Source organism: Microchirus variegatus (genome assembly GCF_963457635.1).
Source record: "Microchirus variegatus genome assembly, chromosome: 2".
NCBI lineage: Eukaryota > Metazoa > Chordata > Actinopteri > Pleuronectiformes > Soleidae > Microchirus > Microchirus variegatus.
In genome coordinates this window covers 27,670,536-27,691,376 of record NC_139803.1, presented here as the reverse complement: position 1 = coordinate 27,691,376, position 20,841 = coordinate 27,670,536, and the positions used below count along the sequence as shown (strand labels likewise).

The window sequence follows — 20,841 nt, the reverse complement described above, 5'->3', positions numbered from 1 at the left end:
TGATGCTTTGTGAGAACCTGACAGAGGAGAGGGACATTAATTGGATTTCTGCTTCATTCTGTGAATGAAAAGGCAGACAAGCTGACCCCCCTTTTCATTCACAGTTGGCCGTGTCAATTCCAGTTCATCCTTTGAATCACAGAGAGTCCTGCGTCTGTCCTGACGGAGCACTGCTCAGATTCATGAGCACTCAATTTAGGACAATGAAAAGCGTCCATTTCTGTCAAGAGGGCGACTGAATTTGAAGTGTTTTGTAAAAGCTTTCCCCCCAGAAAGCTTTTACGTCCTCGCTACAGCAGCTGGCTGAGACTCATTTGGGTGGAGTGTTTGGAGTTCAACAAAAGAGGGTGAACTGAACTCTAAACTCGTCTTAACAGAAAGAAAAGAACCAATAAAATCAACAGAATACTTGCACAACCGATTATACCTGCAGTTTCTAGGGAGAAAGGAGAAAGAAAAAGATACAGGTAATAATTGAGATTAAAAACCAGTGGTATACAGAAAGAGACGGGACTGGAAGACAGTGTATCAATGCCAGACATCAAGAGGGAGACACATTTGAGTGGACAAAGGAACAAAGAAATTCTGCTGTGTATGAAGTTATACATTTTTTTTGTGATTTATTCAGGAAATCACTGCATAGAGCAGCTGTTATTGCTATACAGTATAGAACACATACTGTCTGATGAATATTTATATTTACAGTTTTAATCTCAGGTTGCAATATAAAATCCCAGGATGATCAGAGATGGGAAAGGGAAGATGTTAGTATATATAAAGTTTTCCCTAAATGCTGAGCGAACACTTTGAGTGTGCTGCTGTTATAAAGGGAGGTTTCTTCTTAAATGTGTGTGTGTGTGTGTGTGGAAATGCATTCATAGCTAGGGGTCTCAGGGGAAACTTGGTGACATTCTTACCATTCTGCAGCTTCTCTTTGCCACCAGCCAGCACTCCACATGGCAGCATGCCTGTCGGAGTCAGTCCCTTCAGTGTCAGCACGCTCTCACTCTCCTCTCTGTGATGGAATAATAAAACAAAGAAATATCCACATCATGTTGTCAATGTACAGTCAAATATTCAGAAGTGAGAAGAGGGTAACTGTAATACTGACCAGTTACATCAACACAATAGATAGTTTTAAGATGGGCTGATGGTTAACGACACAGGACACATAAGGGACTTCTTCACATTAGCTCACCTGAGCACAGAGAATACCCTGGCCATCTTTCCAATGGCACGGATCTTGTTGCGGATGACCTCCTTACGAGCAGAGGCAGTGGCACCTGTATGAAAAAGTCATACAGAGCGTGAATCGTGTACTCAAAAAAAAGTCCTATCCTGCAATGTATCTGTGTTTTCTTAATATTACTTTTACTAATAGTTTAATCCCAAAGTGCATCAGAAGACCACCACGATGCAAACACAATGTGGTTATTGAAGCCTGAAGTTCAGTTTCTACCAAATAGTCCGTCCACACATCACAACAACCGAGTCATTTTCAGCAGTCAGTGCATTCATGCTACGTGTAGTATTATTATTATGATTGTACCAGTAATAGCTTTTACATGTGGTTCTTTAAAATTAAACAGAGTGTTCCCCATGTCGTCCTTTTTTAAACCTTGTTACATGATCTGTAAACAGCCTGTTGCTTGTCCAGACGTGTCTGATGAGCGCACGCTACATTCATTTTCCTGCACTGTGTTTTGGTGGCGGAGACCCAAACAGGATTTTTCCTGGACTGGAAAAGAAAACTTTGTTTAAATGTGAGATTTTTGCAGAATAACATTTTGCAGGCCCCCAGGGGAGCCAGTATGGAAAAATGTGAGCGTATGGAGGATGGAAATGAAGTTGGTGTGTGGTTGAGAGGTTGGGTAAAGAGAAGAGAGGACAGTCTGAAACTATTATTATTACGACAACATACACATGCCCTAAGCACTGATCGCACAAATCTTTTAGCTTTGTTATAATTCCTATCTTCTTCATTTTATATTTCTGTGAATTATATGACTCTATTCTTTGTTTAATTTAATGTTTTTGTGATATGCTGTTCATGTGACACCTACTGTACGCAGGTGTCTGTAAAACCCTGTGAGAAAGCAAATAAAAGATCGATTTGGTGATATATCATGGTCCTTCCTCGTGTAATTTAATAATCGATACATCAAGGCAAATATCAATATTTTAATTAATACATTAAATGAAACCCCTATTAGTTTCAATCACAGGGTGTCACTACTTCATGTTTCCTCACGATGGTGCTGGCGGTCCAACGGGATTATGGCAAAGAGAAGCTACATTAAATTATACAATTTGCTGTACACTATTAACTATTGCCCACACCTGTACAGGTAATTCAATAATGATATATATTCTAATATAATTGAATTAAAAAGAAATATAGCAAAGGTTCATTAAATAAATTAATATGGTGTTTTTACACTTCACAGTGTTAGAATATTTTTTGGAATATTTTACCTCAAATGTGGTAAATATTTGGTGTTTTCTGTCCATGAAAAAGATTAGAACCACAATTAACTAAGTAGTTAGACATGGGCCGATATGATACTCAGTATCAATATTAGTCTGATGGTGGTTGAAATCATCAAAAAATCAAAAAAATCAAAACAATCAAAAAATGTCATGTTGTGAACGGTTTATATTCTCATGGGAGAAGAATATTTGAAATAGCTTGAAATGAATAGCACACGTCATTTACAGCTAAACGAAAACGTGGTGATTATGTTTTAGGATGTATAATCCAGCCCCTTAGAGAATTCTAAAAATGTTCCTGGAAGGACAAAACCTGAGAGCTTTGGAAACCATGACACAGTTACCAGTCTGCACTTCCTGATTGGTTCCCATTAGCCATGACTCGACTGACAGAAACCTTCAGTTTCAGCACGTCATGGACAAAATAAAATGAATCCTTCATTCTCACTCTCGTTGTTTCTCATTAGTAGTACTTTCTTCCTGTTTACACCGGCATGCACATGCCCAGTGCATCGGAATGGTCACGTGGTATACAGTCTTAGGCTTGTTAGTATAGACGCATATTACTTCTGATATGGAGCTGACACACAGATGATTTTATTTTAAGGGGTCATATTATACCCTATTTCTCCAAGTTAAACTAGTTCCCTTGTGTCCTACTGAACATGTCTATGACATGCTTTGGTCAAAATAAAGGGATAAAAGGATGAAGCACCACAGCAGTTCAATCACCCTGCCAAAACAGCCCTGTTCAGAATGCTCTGTTTAGTAGTATCTCTTTAGGTCCACCTTTAAAAAAAAAAGTAAAACGAAACTTAAGGGAAAGGAAATGCCATCAGCCACAGAGACTACTGGGAGCTAACAGCAGTTTACAGTTACAGTTAACAGTATTTGGAAAAGTGATCATTTGCAGGCTCTAGCAGTCAAATTGCTGTCATATATAACATGTATCCACTGGACAGATAAATCCTCTGAGGCTGGAACTTTGTGTAGGACTTCCGGTTTTTGGATCGCGTGTGTTATCTCCCTTACTTAGACTGAGGAGGACCACAAAAACATCTTTTTTCACCCTTTGCCGACTGATAGGACCTCCAGAGTCCCAAACATAAGGATTTAAATGATTAAAAAGTTGATTTTGGATAATATGTCCCCCTTAAAAAAAAAGCACGTCTTCTTCTTAAAATGAAAACGTAGTAGTATGGATGTAGCCCCGAGTGAGACTGAGTAGAAGTGTTAGAGGATGCTTTTCAAGTGACATTAGTTCAGAGAACAAACAAAAGCCTAATCGGCTGCAGCACACACCAGTGTGGCTCGTGTTTGTACCTTTTTTAGGGGGATATATTAGCTGTCCTTCTCATGAAAACACCCCCAGAAGAGAAGAGAAAAGAAAGGACAGAGAGATCAGTGGATGGCTGTAGAATGAAAGAGGTGGCGGTGACAGAGGGTGGCGCATTGGTGAAATAAGAGGCAACAAAGCACAAGTGTAAAGGCAAAAGAAAAAGTGATGCCATGAGCACAGAAATCTGGAAAACATAGAAAAGAGAAATTAGATGAGGTAAACATCACAGCATGAGAAAGAGAGAGAGAGAAAGAAAAAAGAATGCAAAAGAAATTGTGTGAGAAAGTAGTGAGTTTAAAATATCACTGGAAAACATGGAAACAATAGCAGATAAAGAGTGTTAAGTGAAAAAGAAATGAGAAAAGAAGAAACAAATGTGACATTGAAAAAAATTAAGTGGATCATGACTGGAAAGTGATGATGTTAAAAGTGAAAAGAAAAGCGTATTATTTGTGTTTTACGTTGTGTTTTACATTGACGGCCAGACAAATTTAATTATAGGGAACGTAATGGATACTTTTCCATAAAATAAAATTAGTTCATATAACCATAGCCTCAGTGATAAATATCAACATTAACCCACTGTTTTTAAGTTATATACACATCAGTTGCAGTCACAAAAGAGAATAAGAGAGGTATGAAGCTGAAAGAGAGGCAGCAAAATACAAATGATAGCCCCCCTCTCTGTTTTCAAAGTCTAGATTTAATTTGTTTGTTCCTTTTACGGTCGTGATAACTTGATAAGTGTCAGTGGAGGAACAGGAAAGACATAACAAATGGTCTTGTTGGCCGAATACAAGAGTAATAATAATTTAAATGCATTTCTAAAAGAAGACAATATAACTAAAATGGCAATATTTTATTTCAAAACAATGGATTTTGTCTTTTTTATATACAGTATTTATCAATTTATATTCCCACAGTAGGAAGGAAGAGGTCACATTTATTTATTGTCATAGAACCTCATATCACTTAATATGCACATATTTTTATATTTAATGTTAAGGTATATATTTTAATCTGCTGCTAATATTGTGTTTTCTTAATCTTATTTCTTATTTCCTGTCCTGAGTGTTATTTTAATTCTAAAGAAGCAAACATACCACACCCAATTCCCCCCCGATTCTAATTTCAGAGTCAAAATGTGACATAAGGTTGAAATCAGGTGATATCCTGACATTCCTGACAAACCTTGAACGCTGTTTACACAATAAATCCATGTGCATCACTAACGTAAACAGAGAGTGAGAGAGGCAGAGAGAGGAGGAGGAGGAGGAGGAGGAGGAAGGACTGGTGAGATCATTTCCTTTTCCGCAGGAAGGAGTGGGGCAGGCAGCGATAAACTGCTTGTCTCGTTGTAGATGAGCTTTAAAGTCAGGATGATTAGATCTTGTAAAAATCTGTTTACTGTGTGACTTTCTATGTAGTTTGAACCTGTGGGGATGAGCGGGAAAGAATGATGTCGCCAAAACATATTCAAATTAGGGCTGGGCAATGTAATGATATTATATCTGTGATGACAGGGTATCTGTGATGACTTTTCTTGGCATTGAATACATCTATGAAATACACTAAATGTTATAAATTGATTAAAGTACATGGAATCACCTAAAATATATACACTTTTTTAATAACCCTTTTTCAAGCCTACTTATTTGTGTTATTTTGCAGAATTTGACCATATTTAGAGTCAATGTAAAGCACACGTAAATATGCCTCAGGTATTAAATCAGGCATTATCTGAAATGAACGGTAATAAGTGTATTTTAAGATCATGTAATACAGATCATTTTATTTTAGAGTATATTTACAGTGTATTGTCACTATCCTTTGAGAAGCAGAAACATATTTTCATGAGTCCAGGGAAACAACTTGTGCGCAACTTTATATCCCGATATATCTCCTATATAGGGATAAAACCCAAAAATATCCAGATATTATTATATAAGTCATATAACCCAGTCTTACAGAGATACTGATTTGATTTATACTGGGATATAATCAATATCAAATGATTTAAAAAAGGAATATTGTGATTTTTTTTCCCCCATAACGCCCAGCCCTATATTCAACACATGCATAAAGAGGCTTTTACACTCTTTGGCTTGGGAGTATCTTAACATACATGCAAATGAACAGTTTAATTTAATCAATAATTCAACAAATCACATGTCAAATAGTTTATGGATCGTTTCTCTGTCGATTAATTGGTTTAAGAGCGGTTTCAGGTGCACAGAAGGCACAGAGCAGCCAAGGTTATGTGGAAACTCACAAACAGTGTGTGCATGTGTGATTTCAACAGCGTGTGTGTGTGTGTCTGCAACAACTATTAGCAGAGGGCTCCCTCTAGCAGAGCCAGAAGACACTGCAGTGAAAACAGTGACACTGTGCTTACCATCCAGCTCTTCATCAGTGGTCAGCTCATCATTGGAGCAGATGCTCAGTACATTGACGAGCATCTCAGTCACTGCAAGAGGGGGAAAAAAACAAGCATTTTATTATTTTATTTTTTTTACAAAATGCAACTTTTTTCGGACTTTCATGAGTGTAAAATGTTCTGTCGCAGGGTATCAGCGATCAGCGTCAAACAAAACTGATGCCCCTGCAGCACACATCCATCTCATCAAGACGAAGCAAGCGCTTTTGTTGTGTCCTCTGATACTGGGACCAATGAAGTAGGTCAAACTGGTCTTTGCCGACTTAGCTTTGAGGCTCCATCGTACAAACAAGCTCCGAAATCAGTAAATCAAGGAGACGAGACACCACCAAAGACAAGGTGGAATTGGCTCCAGCGACCAACGACCCTCATGTGGAGGATAAAGCAGTAGACGACGAATGAATGAACCACTCATTGATCTGCCACACCACTGCAGGAAATGCAGTGTTGGCAATCCATTGTCTTTGTTTCGATCTTTAGTCAAATGTGTTCATTCATTCAGTGCAGACTGCAGCAACTGTGGTCACCACAGCAGTTCCCAGGTTTGGCTTGCCTGGTAAATATGAATGCAGCAGGAGTGCTGCTCTCAAACCACCTTGTTAAAAACACATCTGGATTCTTTCACTGTGTTTTTCATGCATTTTTAGGCCATGAACATAGTGAGACAGACATATACATCAAATATTAATAGAGACATTGATTCATGCTTGTAATACTTCACTATTATTAATTACAATCATTGCACTGGCTTCCGGTTTCTCTTATAATCGATTTTAAGACTCTGTTATTAGTGATTAAAGCTCTTAATGGCCTTGGCACCACCCGTTAAGAACCCTCAGGTCTTCAGGTAGCAGCCTTTTAATTATACCTTTTTAATTTATCATTATAAAATGATTATAAAGTTAGAACTAAAACATTGGCTGAGGCCTGCTTCTATTATTATGGTTCCCGTCTTTGGAACGGCTTCCTTTTTAACCTGGCTATTGACTGAAACTAATTTATTTTCACAATTTAATTCCATTTTATTGATCTGCATTTGGCCAAGTGAGTGTCCTTGGGATCTTGGGGAAGTCATTTTCTTTGGTGAGCCAGAGATCCTGGAATTTGTATTTCCCAGACATCAGGTAAATACGCATTATCTTGCTTAATGTTACTCCCTCATTGATCTAAATTCACAAACTCTCTGTAATTCTCTTTTACATTGTGTTCTGATCAACTTATGTTTTAAATGTCATATGTCAGTTGATATGGTTGTTGGGTGGGGTAGTGGGATAGTTGTTATGATTGATTATGTTGTCCTGTGAAGCTGCATTGCCTAGTATAAAAATAAAGTTTGATGGACTGATCGACTGACTGACTGACTGACACAGGTTCACCAGGATGACACATCCACACATGCTGCCTACAGTGACTGCACAACAGTGCTAGGAAGGCCTTGTGCAGAAGGGTCACACCTAAAACAGGCTTGCTGGAAGGAGTGCATCAAATTTAGTGACAGTAGTACATAGTGGATAGTGGATTTTTGACACATGACGTTGGGAAACAAAAATAAGTTTGAATTCTGGTACTACAGCCAAATTAACGTATTTTCCACATTAAGGACTCCTTGTTCTCATTTCACGTTTGTCTCTACTGTTTGCGTTGTTGCTGCTCACCCTTTTCGCCGACAAAGGGTAGGGACCAGGTGAAGACATCCATGAAGTTGGGAAGCCAGTAAGGATGAGGTGAGCAGTTGAACTGTCGGATGTTCATCACGTTGTTCTCGTACTTCAGCACTGCAGCTGGAGACGCACAGTAAAAACAAAAAAAAAGACACAAAAGACAGTTGTCAATATTTGTCCGAATTTGGGATTCCATAAAATCAAGCTCAACTTAAGCTTTTATGATGTCAACATTCACATGTCTCCCAGTCGTGACCTCACGCAAGGAACTGCACCAATTTTAAGTCAATGATAAAAATGCTCTTAACATTAAATTAATTAAAAACCAATCAGCATCATGATATCTCTTCTTTCTTCTCATACGGTCTCAGACTGGGTCTCTTCATCAGGCAAAATTAAGGTTAAATCCTTTATCAGAATTTCACTTTCCCCAAGCACTTAGTCATACATTATGTATTATCTCCACCTTAACAATAACCAAGAATATGAGATAAATCAATCGAATAACTGATCTGGAAATGAGATTAAGATAAGAAATAAATAAAACCTGCAGATTTGCTCTTTAGTTGCTTGATTAAGCGTTTCCTGGGGGTACTTGGTGGTTGAAAGCTTTTCATCTATGGTTTTTTACAATACCAAATGAAATGAATAAAGACTGTGAAGGGTGGAGTTGCGATTGTCATCAATGGTGAAAGTGAAACCTGGATAAAAGTCAAGATGTTGTCAACCAGCAAATAAAATGACTGTGTCAAAGTCTCTTCCTGTCAGATGGACTAATTTAGGCAAACTGACGAGCTAATGTATGTAAATCAAGGCTTGAAAATTCACATGCATCAAACAGGAAGGCAACCAACATTTCGGAGGAAAAAAAAAAAATCTATATCCCACTTTCACCCACGCTGAAACATTTCCTCTGCGTATTGATTACAGCCCCCAGTTGGTGAATCACGTCTGTCATTTACACGATTGGATACATGACTAACATCAAAGAAACACACAGCTCAGCATTTGGCCTCTTTCAGCCCCAGTACTTTTCATTAGTTAACATTAAAAAACATCAATTTCTGTTGAGTGGGAGTGGAGAGAGTGGGCAGAGACAGGAACCTAAGGCAATGATGGGCAAAGCTTACAACAATCGTCATCGCTATTCTTCCCCCTTTCCAGGCAATCTAATCAAGAAATGCTGATCACAAATAACACTTACTGATTCTTTGTATTACCGTGTCATGCATAAAGAATATGTCCAGTCCAAAATGGGCTTACAAGACACCATTATTGAAACAAATCACGCACAACGCTAAACGAATAAACCTTCCTCTTTCCATGCTTAAAAAACAAAGGTAGCCAACTGGTATAGCTTCATCTTAAACATCCATCCCATTCGGTTGTCATCAGTGCACTTTTGAGAATGTATATCATTCAGTAAAAGGTGTTCTGAGATCATCATAGCGACGACAATACAGAAGAAAGTGTTACTCATTCTCAATTTCACCTAATTCTTTGATCAATTTTTAAATCTGCAAACTTCAAGAATGAAGGGTAGGATTTCTGTTCTTAACTGAGGACTTCCTGATATATTTACGTTAACGTAAGAGGCTTTATGGAAGAGTTTGTCATTTGTTTTCTTACCAAGGGTTAACTGAAAAGACTGACACACATTTCTCATCACATTTGTCCACTTAATAAGAAGCTAAAGACAGCTAACAGACTGGAGGAACAGCTACAGCTTCCAATGACTTGCTGGAGAGCCCATGCGGTTGCCCGGCAACTGCACAACGACAATAAAAAATCAAACAAAACTAAAACTCATGAAACAGTCCAACACAGAACACCTCGTAAAAACCAGAGCTTTCTTTTGTTAGAGGGTTAAATAAAGAAGATAAAACATGTTTATAAGGAGACTTCAATACTGTCTGTTTGCATATGTGGCCATACTTGAGAGTGCAGTATTATATATAATACGTAATATTTCTGCATTCAAATTTAAAGACAAGACTAATGTTTTATTTTTAGTTGAGTAGTGTGCTGTCTTTTATTGTAGTTTACTGAGGGTTAGGGTTGCAAAACATCTGTTAAAATTTAAAAGGCCAGGATTTCTCTGTTTATTCACAACATAGAAAACAAAGTGTTCACTGTATTGAACGTGGATGTGGCATCTCTTAGCGTAGCTTTCTCCGCCATTATCCTTGATTAACATATCACGGACTGGCAGGAACTTCTTTAACTTTAGAGTGGCTTAATATGTTAATTGAAATATCGATATGAGAATGAGATGTGATTATGACTCATTTTCCAAGTAATCACAAAAATGCAAGCGTGGCATTTTCCTACTCTGAGACAGTTCAAAAAAATGGATTTAAGAGCCCCTAAAATGCTGTTTTCATGCATACAATGTTGTCACGATAAAAAAAACCTTTAAAAAACCCACCTAATTTTCACGTGGACAGCCCTTTGATCTTTTGTTATTGTTTTTTATCAAGAAACTCCTCAGAGCTGAAATGACATATTATGCATATAGAAGGACACTACACTTAGACATTTCACACAATTACCTGTAGTGGCTGCTGAACTCTATATCAGATAGGGCAGGACTTACTTTTTTTAATTATTATTTTAAATTGGTTATTTAAATGTCACTGCATTGCCCTGCTCTATTTGTAATGATTCTTAAAATGCCAATTAAAAAAAGGAACTGAAGCAGTTAAGACCCAATTTGGTGCTTTTAGTTGCTGTAAAGCATCAATATGCAAGCAGCTGATTAAAAAAAAAAAAAAAAAAAAAACAGCAGCAACAGTCACAGGGCAACAGATGGACATTATATGTATTTATATCTCTTTGTACCATCAAGTGGATATCTGTACATGTTTTACAACACCTTACCATCATCACATGCACGCAGGTGGTTTCACCAACGTGGAAACCACAATCCTAAATAGGGACCATGGGATGTCCCCATGTGACCTCACTCATGATGATGAGTGCGAACACGGGTGTTGTTGAGAAAAAAACAGGAGCGCTGCCAAACACAAATATATCCCTGCTGTATATAGAGGCCCCAGTCTCACACATACACGAGGACCAGCCTGATGGCCCGGTGATCTGCGGAAAGCGGACACCGCGGCTGGGTCACCGTGGGGGACTTTCCTGCCTCGGCCCCTTTCAGGATCAGGAATAGCAAGTCATCAAATCTGGCATCCCGAGCAGTTATAATAACCTCAACTGCAACATTAAATGGGTCAGAGAACATCCAGCCAGGCCAGGGTTTGCCTCACAGTGTATATGTGAGTCTGTGTGGGGAATCGATGAGGCATGATAATGCACAGAGAGCAGTAACTACACAATTCAAGTGCTCCCTTAAGTATTAAAAAGTGTTGCATTCCACTGCTGTCACCTCTTAATTTCCTGGCTCCGACACACATCCTCCAACACAAACAGTGCAGGGGGAGCCTTCATAGAGTGTAGAATTAATGTGGCATTATTATCAATATAAGCAACACACTCAGTCCAATATAAAAAAAAAATAAAATAAAAAAATATCATTGTTATTCTGACACTCGCTCAGATCGCGCCGTAGGTGTTTATGCATGTGTGTGTGTCGGCGTGTATGAAAGCGATTGTACGCGTGGGCAGCCGTTGCATAAACATCACATTCTGCATAAACACCGTCAAGGCATTTGATTGAATGCAGCCATGGAATCCCGGAGGGAAAAAGGCAGGGTTGGTGGGGTTGGGGGGGGGGGGGGTGCGAAAGGTCACCTCCCCTGCCATCGCTCCTTCAAAATCAGATTCCCTTTAAAGGAACAGAGACACGCCGAGCAACACAAGTCATGTTTGTTGAGCTCTGGGTGCAAGCAGTTCAGATGTTCTTTTTTCCCCCAGATTATTACAGAGAAAAAAAATGCTGATGAAGGTAAGAGAGCAGCAGAACTTTGCTTCCTTGAACCCTCATTAATACAAATGTTATTTCTCACACAGAGCAGCGCAGGTCACTGCCCTTGCAGCAACCAGCTGCGAGTTCTGTTCAACTCCCAACTGTTACATTTAAAAACTGCATGACAGCCACTAGATGTCTCTGCTGCTCCAATGATGGCGTTCAACAGGGTAGCTGAGGCCAAGGCCTGCTGCCACGGTAACACAGATATTGCCAGGCTACGCCTGCTCATTAATTATTCATAAGGGAGTGCCTTGAGCCAGTTTCCCTGGTAACAGGGACTGTTAGATCTGCTTTAAGGTCAGGGGGAGATTCCCACTGTCCTGCTCTGATGCTTCATACTGACTGTATTTCTCTGTTTGAGTTGGTTCTCCACTCCAGATGTTGACACCTTACATCTCCAGTTCATACTTCAAATTTCATGTCAGGGACTGAGTGCCCTGCATCCATGCAATGTTTTATAAATCAGTCCACGTGGATAAAGTCCAAGTCTTGCCACTTCAAATATGTCGACTTTCAGGTACGCTGACTGTGACAATAAGGCAAATGGTAGAAAACACCTGCCGACAGAAGATATTTGGGATACTGGGAATGTTGTCAGTATAACTTCACAGAAGAGTGGACTTCCGTCTGCAGCGACAAAACATTCACAGCAGCACGGTGCTCTCCATTTTTCTCCAAGTTTTATTGAGTATTTACAAATGAAGGTACAATAAAGGAGCACCAGCTTTGAAATTAAAGGACCATCATCTCTGCTCTCCCCCTGGCAGCAAATTCTACAAGAATACAGTCAATGGTGCGGTCCTTTTGATGTGCCCCATTCACTGTCATAATGTCCAAAACAATCAACTAATGCAACTGGCAGTCTAACACACTGCATGATAGGAAAAATATTGTTATGTAATCAGATTCCTGTCTTCTTCAATCGATGAATGTGGTTTGTGGAAATGAAAATCTCACTCAGTCTGCACTTGCTTGCCTTTTTTCTCATCCCATGGTCATTTGTTTTCCACTCAGGATTTAGATTAAATCACGGCATGGAAACAGCAGTAGTAATTACCAACGACCTTCTACCTTCTTTTGGCCTCAGATATTGGTTTCGTCTCTATACTTGCCCTGTTAGATCTTACGGCGCTTTTCCATTTTACAGTTCTAGCACCACTCAGCTCGACTCAACTTTTTTTTGCTTTTCCATTAGGGATAGTACCTGATACCTGGTGCTTTTTTGGTACCTGCTCTGGCAAGATGAAATACAGATGTCACACAGCTATACGTCTCAAAGACATGATTCCTGGATGACTTAATAACATATGTTACATACACTCTGAGAAATAAAAGTGCTAAGTAGAACCATAATATGGTTACATATGTATATATAACCTTATATTATAAGGTTCTTCAGCTTGTCCTCATAGGAGAACCCATTTTGGTTCCAGTTGGAACCTTTACCAAGAACCCTTTTAAAACCCTTTATTCAGGAAAGGGGTTTTAAAGGGTTCTCTGGATCAAAATGGCTCTTACTGGAACCATTAGTGTTATACCAAGAACCCTTGAAAAACATATGGTTCCAGGTAGAACCACAGCCCTTGTAGAAGAACACTTTTGGAACCCTTATTTCTAAGACTGCATGATGATAACGTATGTCGTGATTTGGCGCCATACAAATTAATTTTCTGTGGGCAAGGATGCTTTTAATAGTTCTTCAGTTTTGGTTTATAGCAGTATTACTATAGTATGAATAACTCTTTTAACTCAAGGTCAACCTTCTGGCTTTGGGTAAAGAAAAGTCTTGTTTTCAAATTATTGGAGCTGACAAAAAAAAAATGAATGTGAATGTGTTAAGAATTTAAACAGTTGCTATGGACATAAAATCTGATATTCTACTCTAAGGAGGCTCCTTTTGTTCCATAACAGTTTTCCTGTTCGATGCGGCATGAAATGTAATTTTAGTTGCCCATGTTTACAGAAGACTGAAAGGAAGCCCAGTAATGACCAGAGAGTAGTAACAGATGGGTGGGCATCTGTAACCAGAGAGAGTCTTCTCACTGGCATCCACAACAAGGGGGGAAAAAAAAATAATTCCCTGCTGTGTCGGCGTCATCACTGCCCTAACGTCCATCCTGCTATTCAGTCCAGTGGAAGCAGGGCCAAGAACGCGTCATACCACTTCATTTCTCATCTTGTCAAATAAGCCCATCTCTACTACCTACCAAATCATCACATGACAATACAAAACAATCGGGCTGCGACAAACCATTATTTTCATCAATAAATGTGTTGATTATCTTAGTTGTTTTGTCCACAGACCAAAAATCTAAGATTAAGCAGGTGTGCGATGGATCTAAATCATCTAATCCCTCTTTTTGAGGTGAAGTTAAAAAAAATAAAGCATCAGCAGCACTGGAAACTCCATAGTCATTCCACTTTCAGTCCATTCCAGCACCATAACCATTAAGAATAAGGCTGTTGGCTTGGACCAGTCAATAATGATGCAGCAGAAAAATATTCCATTAATACAAAATTGAAAGCAATCTCCAGAGTGAGCAACTGCCAAATAGCCAAGCCCCCCCCCCCTCCTCCCTCTCCACTGCAGTTACTTAAGGATTTGAAATGGTGAAAGCTCAAACAGTGCAAACTGCTAAATCACTGCTGTGGCGTTTTCATTTCATGCCAGCCACACAAGTATGCCTCTTTTCTGATTTGACTGAGGGGGGCGGGGTGCAGGGGTCAGAGCTGTGATGGACAGCTGGTCAGCGCCCGACGCTTACAGCAAAACCAGTCGTCTTGACAGGGGTAAAAAAAAGGGGAGGGATGAGTGGCATCTTGAACCATGGGTGGATTATCCTGACTCAGCTACAAGTTCAATTTTCTTGGCGTGGAGGAGGATTCCCACCTCCCCCCTTGATATCCTCTGCCCCCCTTTTTTTCACCTCCTCATGTGGAGAGATCCGATTGGTTAAACACCCCGAACCAGATTGATGGAGACCTGCTCATGTCTCCTCCCTCCTTTTTTAAAATATATGTGCCCACTCGACTGGCCATCAATCACAGGGCTGCATGCTCAGTGGGCTCTGAGCTCAGGCAAGAAGCTGAGAGCAAGAAAGATTCATTACAGAGGCTTTGCTTCTACCAGTGAACCCCACCCACACGACTGATTAGAAGAGCATCAAAGGGACTTATAGGCCACTACTGGTTAGATGTGTGTGTGTGTTTCCATTGGCGAAAACCATTGGTAACTTTTAAAGGGGATCATAACTCGGGCTGAAAGCACGATGGCCAGAGCTGGAGGAACGAGTCCACAAATGGGTTCTTGAACAGCGTGCTGCTGGAAATACGACTTATAGACTGATGCGACTTCTATATTCCTCTTTATGACATATTTTTTGACAGACGCGACTAATACTCCAGTGCGACATTATAGCCCGGGAAATAGAGTAGTTATTTGGGTGACAGAAAGATGACGCCCTCATGCAAATCTGTGTTTCTTCAACGCCCTGCAGTATATTCTCATACTAAGCTTGACGTCTTGTTGCGACAATCTCTTTTATTTACATTATTACCTGTGGATGAGAACACAGCACAGATGAGCACACCGGTGCTGTGTGTGAGTGCTGTCTGTCTGTACACAGGTATTTATGAGACAGCTTTCATGGTGAACTATATATTTGTTAAGAGAGGAGATAGCTGAGTCTCCCTCATGTACTTGCATGTTGCCCTATTCTGTTGTCGTCGCACCAGTACGAAGTCACGCCATCAGACACAGCCCACAACCCACCTTCCATATAAAAGGTGCCGTTCACAGTCATAACATAAGCCTGCCCCAGGGCTTTACCATTACGAACCGTACCGTACTGTACCATAATAGAAACACAGCAATAGATTATGGTTTAGAAAACTGTGTCTCATTTTAAGCAGGCAGTAGTACAGCTGCCATACGGCAAGCGTGTGATTAATGAAGCCGGTTCTTAAAAACAAACATAATAATCTTTTTACCTTCTGCTCTGGAAGGCATTTTATTGACTGCAGTGGAACAGGTTGCAGCACATTTCAGATCGTTTGACTCTTCCACACGGAGGTGCAAAAGATTTCCCAGGCAACTGCTTGCCAAAACTAAAAAAAAATATACATATGACACCGCTTTGTTTGTTTGTTTGTTTGTATCGTGCTGTGTTGACGGCAAGACCTTGGAAGATTAGTTGGCATGGAACAAATGGGGTCCTAATAATAAACCAAATGAGAACACACCGACCGGCTCTGTGTTTCTTGACTATCTTTACTGCACAAGTAGGGAGGGTATGACGGCAGCTCGAAGGAAAAAGGAGCAAACACATGCCACCTCATCTCAGATCAGGGAAAACACACCTGCAAATGGACCACTGCAGAAAAAAAGACGGCCCTGGCTTGCTTGCATAATGTGCTCACACCAGTAGCACTGCAGTATAAAGCTCCATTATGGCATTTCATCATGAGAGGAATTTGAAACCAGCATGCACCAGCACCCCTCACGCTTTCCTTCCCATTTCCATTTCCTCTGGTTTGCCCAACAACATCCAAACATGGCCCCACAGCCACAGCAGATACTGCCTCTTCTCTGGGGGGGAAAGTGCTGACTCACAGCTCGTAGTCCACCCTCATCTTGTTTTGTGGGCACTGTAGTGCAGCATAGGGCAGCACCGGGTGCCAAGCGAAGTGGTGGCAGAAAGCCATTTCATCTCACAGCAGATCAGACACTCCCCGCATTAAACTGACTCCAGTCAGTTTTATACTTTGTATTATGGGTATTGGGCAGAGCAGTTCTTCAGTGGAATACCAATGAGCTGCACACTCTCTTTCAGTGTGATGACTACAGAGATGCCAACTACTGTTAACACACCAAATCAAACAGTAAATATAAACTATACACAAAACAAAAACACTTTCTTGCACAGCTTTCTTACTGAATATACTCATAGACATAATGCATTCCCTAACCCTAAAACCAGGTCTTCACCCCAAAAAGCCCTTTTAAGATGTGAGGACCAGACAAAATGTCTCTCTGGGATTATACGTTTCTTTGGTCTTCACAAAGCTAGTCTGGTCAACATGCCTTGAGCTGAAAATATATTAATTAATATCTAATAAACAGATTTAGGTCCACACAACATGAGTAATACACACACGCACGCACACACACAGTGCTATTAATATAATTGTCCTTATATTTTGGGAGGGAATTATATTTTGCCTGAGACCAACAGCTCAGAACCAGTATCTGTGAATGTGACGTTGACATGAGGGCAACTTGTGGGGGTGATATTGTGGTAAACCACTGTAGATGAATAACAATGATGGATGACCTTAATGTCTTACCTTTGTTGTTGTAGACATCTAAATAGTTGGGTGCAGAGAAGATGGTGATAAGGGATGGGAAGCCAGTGGTCTGACTCTTTCTGTACATGCGATATCTGGGGGAAAATGTCCAAATAAGAAGCAAGCCTTAGTCAACATTACTTTAACATTTAATCATGGGTGATTCACTGGTGTTCAGTCCCAAGGATATGACTAACCACTAGAGTGTTTATATACAGTAGTGTCTTGTTTTCACTGTGACTGTGTTTGTCCCATGAGCATCAGCTCAAGGGTGGGAGAGACAACCCTCCAGAGAGCAAATCCCTCCGTGTGACAGGTGAAACATGCTCTGATGAAGTCACGCTAACCAACAAACATTCAAACCTGACTGTGCTTTAGGGCTAAAAGATGGATCTTTTTTAAATCAATTCTCTGCACGCATGAAATCACTTCTTTTGAGATGTTTGTGTTATTTCATAAACACTGTGATTTGACATTTTACCCACAAATCGTTCAGTCTACCTACACCTTGTTTCTTTGGTCTCACAGTCTGCGCTGTGTTTGAATAAAGTAAGCTTAAGGTAAACCAGGCACTTAACTCTTTAGCGTTATTTATTCTCTGCCCCACATCTTGCAGCAACTGTTTATTCTCAGATGTTGCGAAAAATAAAACTAAAACTAAACATCATTATAACATTTGTGGTCTGCAGTGGTCGGCTTGGGACAGCAACCTCATCTGAGACATGGCCAAGTGTCCCATGTGACCAGGTAGTGGGAGTGCGACGGTAAACAACAGCACGCTGAGCCTCCCACCAGCTCAACCTCACTTAGAGGGAGATCAGCTCGACACATCCACCCACCTGCATGTTTTTAAAACCACACGTTTCAGAGAGGCTCTCGCGAGGTGCACCGTTACTGTGAAAAATTCTCATCATTACAAAAAAACAGACACATAAATGATCTCGACAAGATCTGAACAAGTCATATCAAGTCTGACAAATTGATCCCTCCTGCTGGTTTCATATTCACATTGAATTTACACGTCTTCTCTCAACGTTCAAACACTCACCCAGCATCCTGCGCTTCATGGGCCCGGATGATAGATAATAAGTTATTGTGTTGTAGAAAGTCACAGACTGCAGGGTAGCTGTTGAGAAAAAACAAAAGAGAGACAAACGTGAAGTTTACTCACAGATCGGGGAGGATCCACGAAAAAAGGATCAATGGAAATGTCTAAATAAGTAATGGGCATTATTGATTCAGCTTAGTGAAACGCTAAATACAGTTCAAAGTATTTTGTTTTGAAAGCAGCTGTGCCTCAGAACGTTAGCTGTAGAGCAGGCTCTTATATATATGTATGTATATATACATACATATATATACACACACATATATACATATATACACATATATGTATATATATATATATACATGTATATACATATATACATATATACACATATATGTATATATATATATACACGTATATACATACATATATACATGTATGTATATATATATACATGAATATATACGCATATATGTATTTATATACACATATATATATATACACACACATACATACATATACACATATGTATGTATATATATACATATGTATATATAGAAATACAAATATATGTGTATATATACACATATGATGAAAACATACAAAAAAAACATTCAAACTGATTAATGGATTATAACATTAGTTGACGATTAATTAAGCAATCGATGAATGGTTGTGTCCCAACATTACACTTTAAAGAATAGTGCATTATCCTTGTTTAATGAAGCCTTTCATTTTGGAATGAACCACTGGAAAAAATGTTCAGAATGACACATGATTCATAGCAGACTGTTTATTTCAGGGTGAAAAAAGTGATTCCTTGTGAGTGAACGCCGGTGTTGATCTGTTCAGGCTGTGAGCAGAAACTAAAATAATAAAAAAAAAAACTCTAAAACTTTAAGTCCAGTCCAACATAAGTCATGTTTTCCATCCTGCAGCCTTTCATCCTCCAGCCACGCCTTCAACTCCTTTCCGTGAATTAATATTACAAAGATGGAAGATAATTAATCCAAATAAAACTGTATTAACATGTTAATATTTGCGACCGACAAACACGTTTGAAAGCCCAATCATGGTCGTCAGGATTTATGAATCGTGGGATGAGTGGAGTGACAGCTCCCCGTGAATGAGTGACACGCTTACATTACAATGTGAAACACTCCGTGATTGTGGGAGGATTTCTTCAACAAAAGCAGAGGCTAAAACTCCGGCGTGGTTTGCTATTTCATCTCTCTGCCTGATTAACATAACAGTCACTTTCACGGCAAAGTGGATGGAACTCTGGGACGTGTTTCAGTCTCTTCTGAGACACACAATAGATAAATCAATTGAGGGCAGCTAAATTATAATGTAATCTGCTTCCCCATGTTGTCGTTCCACTCGGTGATTCTCCAAACAAACCGCCGCACCGCCGCGCTGCATAAACAAACCCTACGACGCCAAAACCTCTGTGGTTGGATGAAGAAATGTGACGACGATGATGATTCTGTACTAAACTTCTGTCATCCTAGCTTAACGCCTCTGCTAAATCAAAGCACAACAATGAACGCCACCCACGTACAGCAATTCAAAACCAAACTATACATTTTGGCTTTGAAAAGAATTCAACAAAAGAACCATGGGAATTTTTTTTTCTCAGCACAACAAAACTTTTTGGGCGATTTTGGTCAACCTGCTTTTTTAAAACACAGTAACGCCACCGAGACTGTTGGTGCTTTATTGCATCACTTAATATAAAGTCCACAGAGAGGGGCCTGTAATGACGGCTTATTCATTAAAAGATCTTTAATTTGGCTGGCTTGAGGTAGATCATTTTAATTTGAAATTAAAGGAGTTAGAAAAGGTCCAATAACAATCATTGTGCATTTAGACATGAGAACACATAACTGCTGGGGAGAGATAAAGAAGAAAAATATAGAATTAAATATATTTTATTTTCATTCTAGAAGGGAATAACTGCTTTCGTTTTTTCGCACTTGATTTCCTGCAGCAGATGCAGATTGGTGCCATATGGAGCCATTGGTTCGACAAACAAAATTTTGGCCTAATTTGTTTTTTTTGGGCAATTTGCATTTTGAGTTCAGAGCATCTCCCATCTGTCTTACAACAGGGCATGGTGTTAATGAGCTCCTTGGACAATATTAACATGAATTCATCAACATGTTAGAATAAAGATGGTTTAACATCGGAAGCTTAGATCATCAATGGGAAGAACAAAACAGTTTATGTTGGTATCTATCTATCTATCTATCTATCTATCTATCTATCTATCTATCTATCTATCTATCTATCTATCTATCTATCTATCTATCTATCTATCTATCTATCTATCTAGTTTATGAGGTATGTTGTTGACTGATACTGATTTTCAGGGCCTATATCGATACCATACCGATATTTGAAACTGATATCTTGGTGATCCTTAAAATAAAATGGTGATGCCCATAATGGGCAAAATGCCTAATATTGGCCCCCAGTAACCTGCAAAATCATTGGTTCTTGTATTTATCTTAAAGGGATATTCTGCATGAATTTTCTGTGGGAAGTGGGAATATCCAAATATTGGCATCCAAAGCTAAATCTGCA

At 39.5% G+C, this 20,841-nt stretch overlaps 1 protein-coding gene across 4 annotated transcripts in view; it reads right to left on the bottom strand.

The window, feature by feature from the left end:
• LOC310944929 (protein phosphatase 3 catalytic subunit alpha) overlaps positions 1–20,841 on the bottom strand; it is a 77,615-nt gene that overhangs the window by 7,110 nt on the left and 49,664 nt on the right. For 2 of the 4 annotated variants that reach the window (XM_083910782.1, XM_083910784.1), the window contains exons 7-13: positions 18,256–18,333; positions 17,208–17,302; positions 7,922–8,047; positions 6,225–6,296; positions 3,814–3,840; positions 1,199–1,283; positions 918–1,015 (exon numbers count right to left, since the gene is read on the bottom strand). In XM_083910782.1, the coding sequence (XP_083766908.1) occupies positions 918–1,015; positions 1,199–1,283; positions 3,814–3,840; positions 6,225–6,296; positions 7,922–8,047; positions 17,208–17,302; positions 18,256–18,333 (581 nt within the window). The remainder of the gene's footprint in view (positions 1–917; positions 1,016–1,198; positions 1,284–3,813; positions 3,841–6,224; positions 6,297–7,921; positions 8,048–17,207; positions 17,303–18,255; positions 18,334–20,841) is intronic. The other 2 variants (XM_083910783.1, XM_083910785.1) reach the window with 1 other exon arrangement.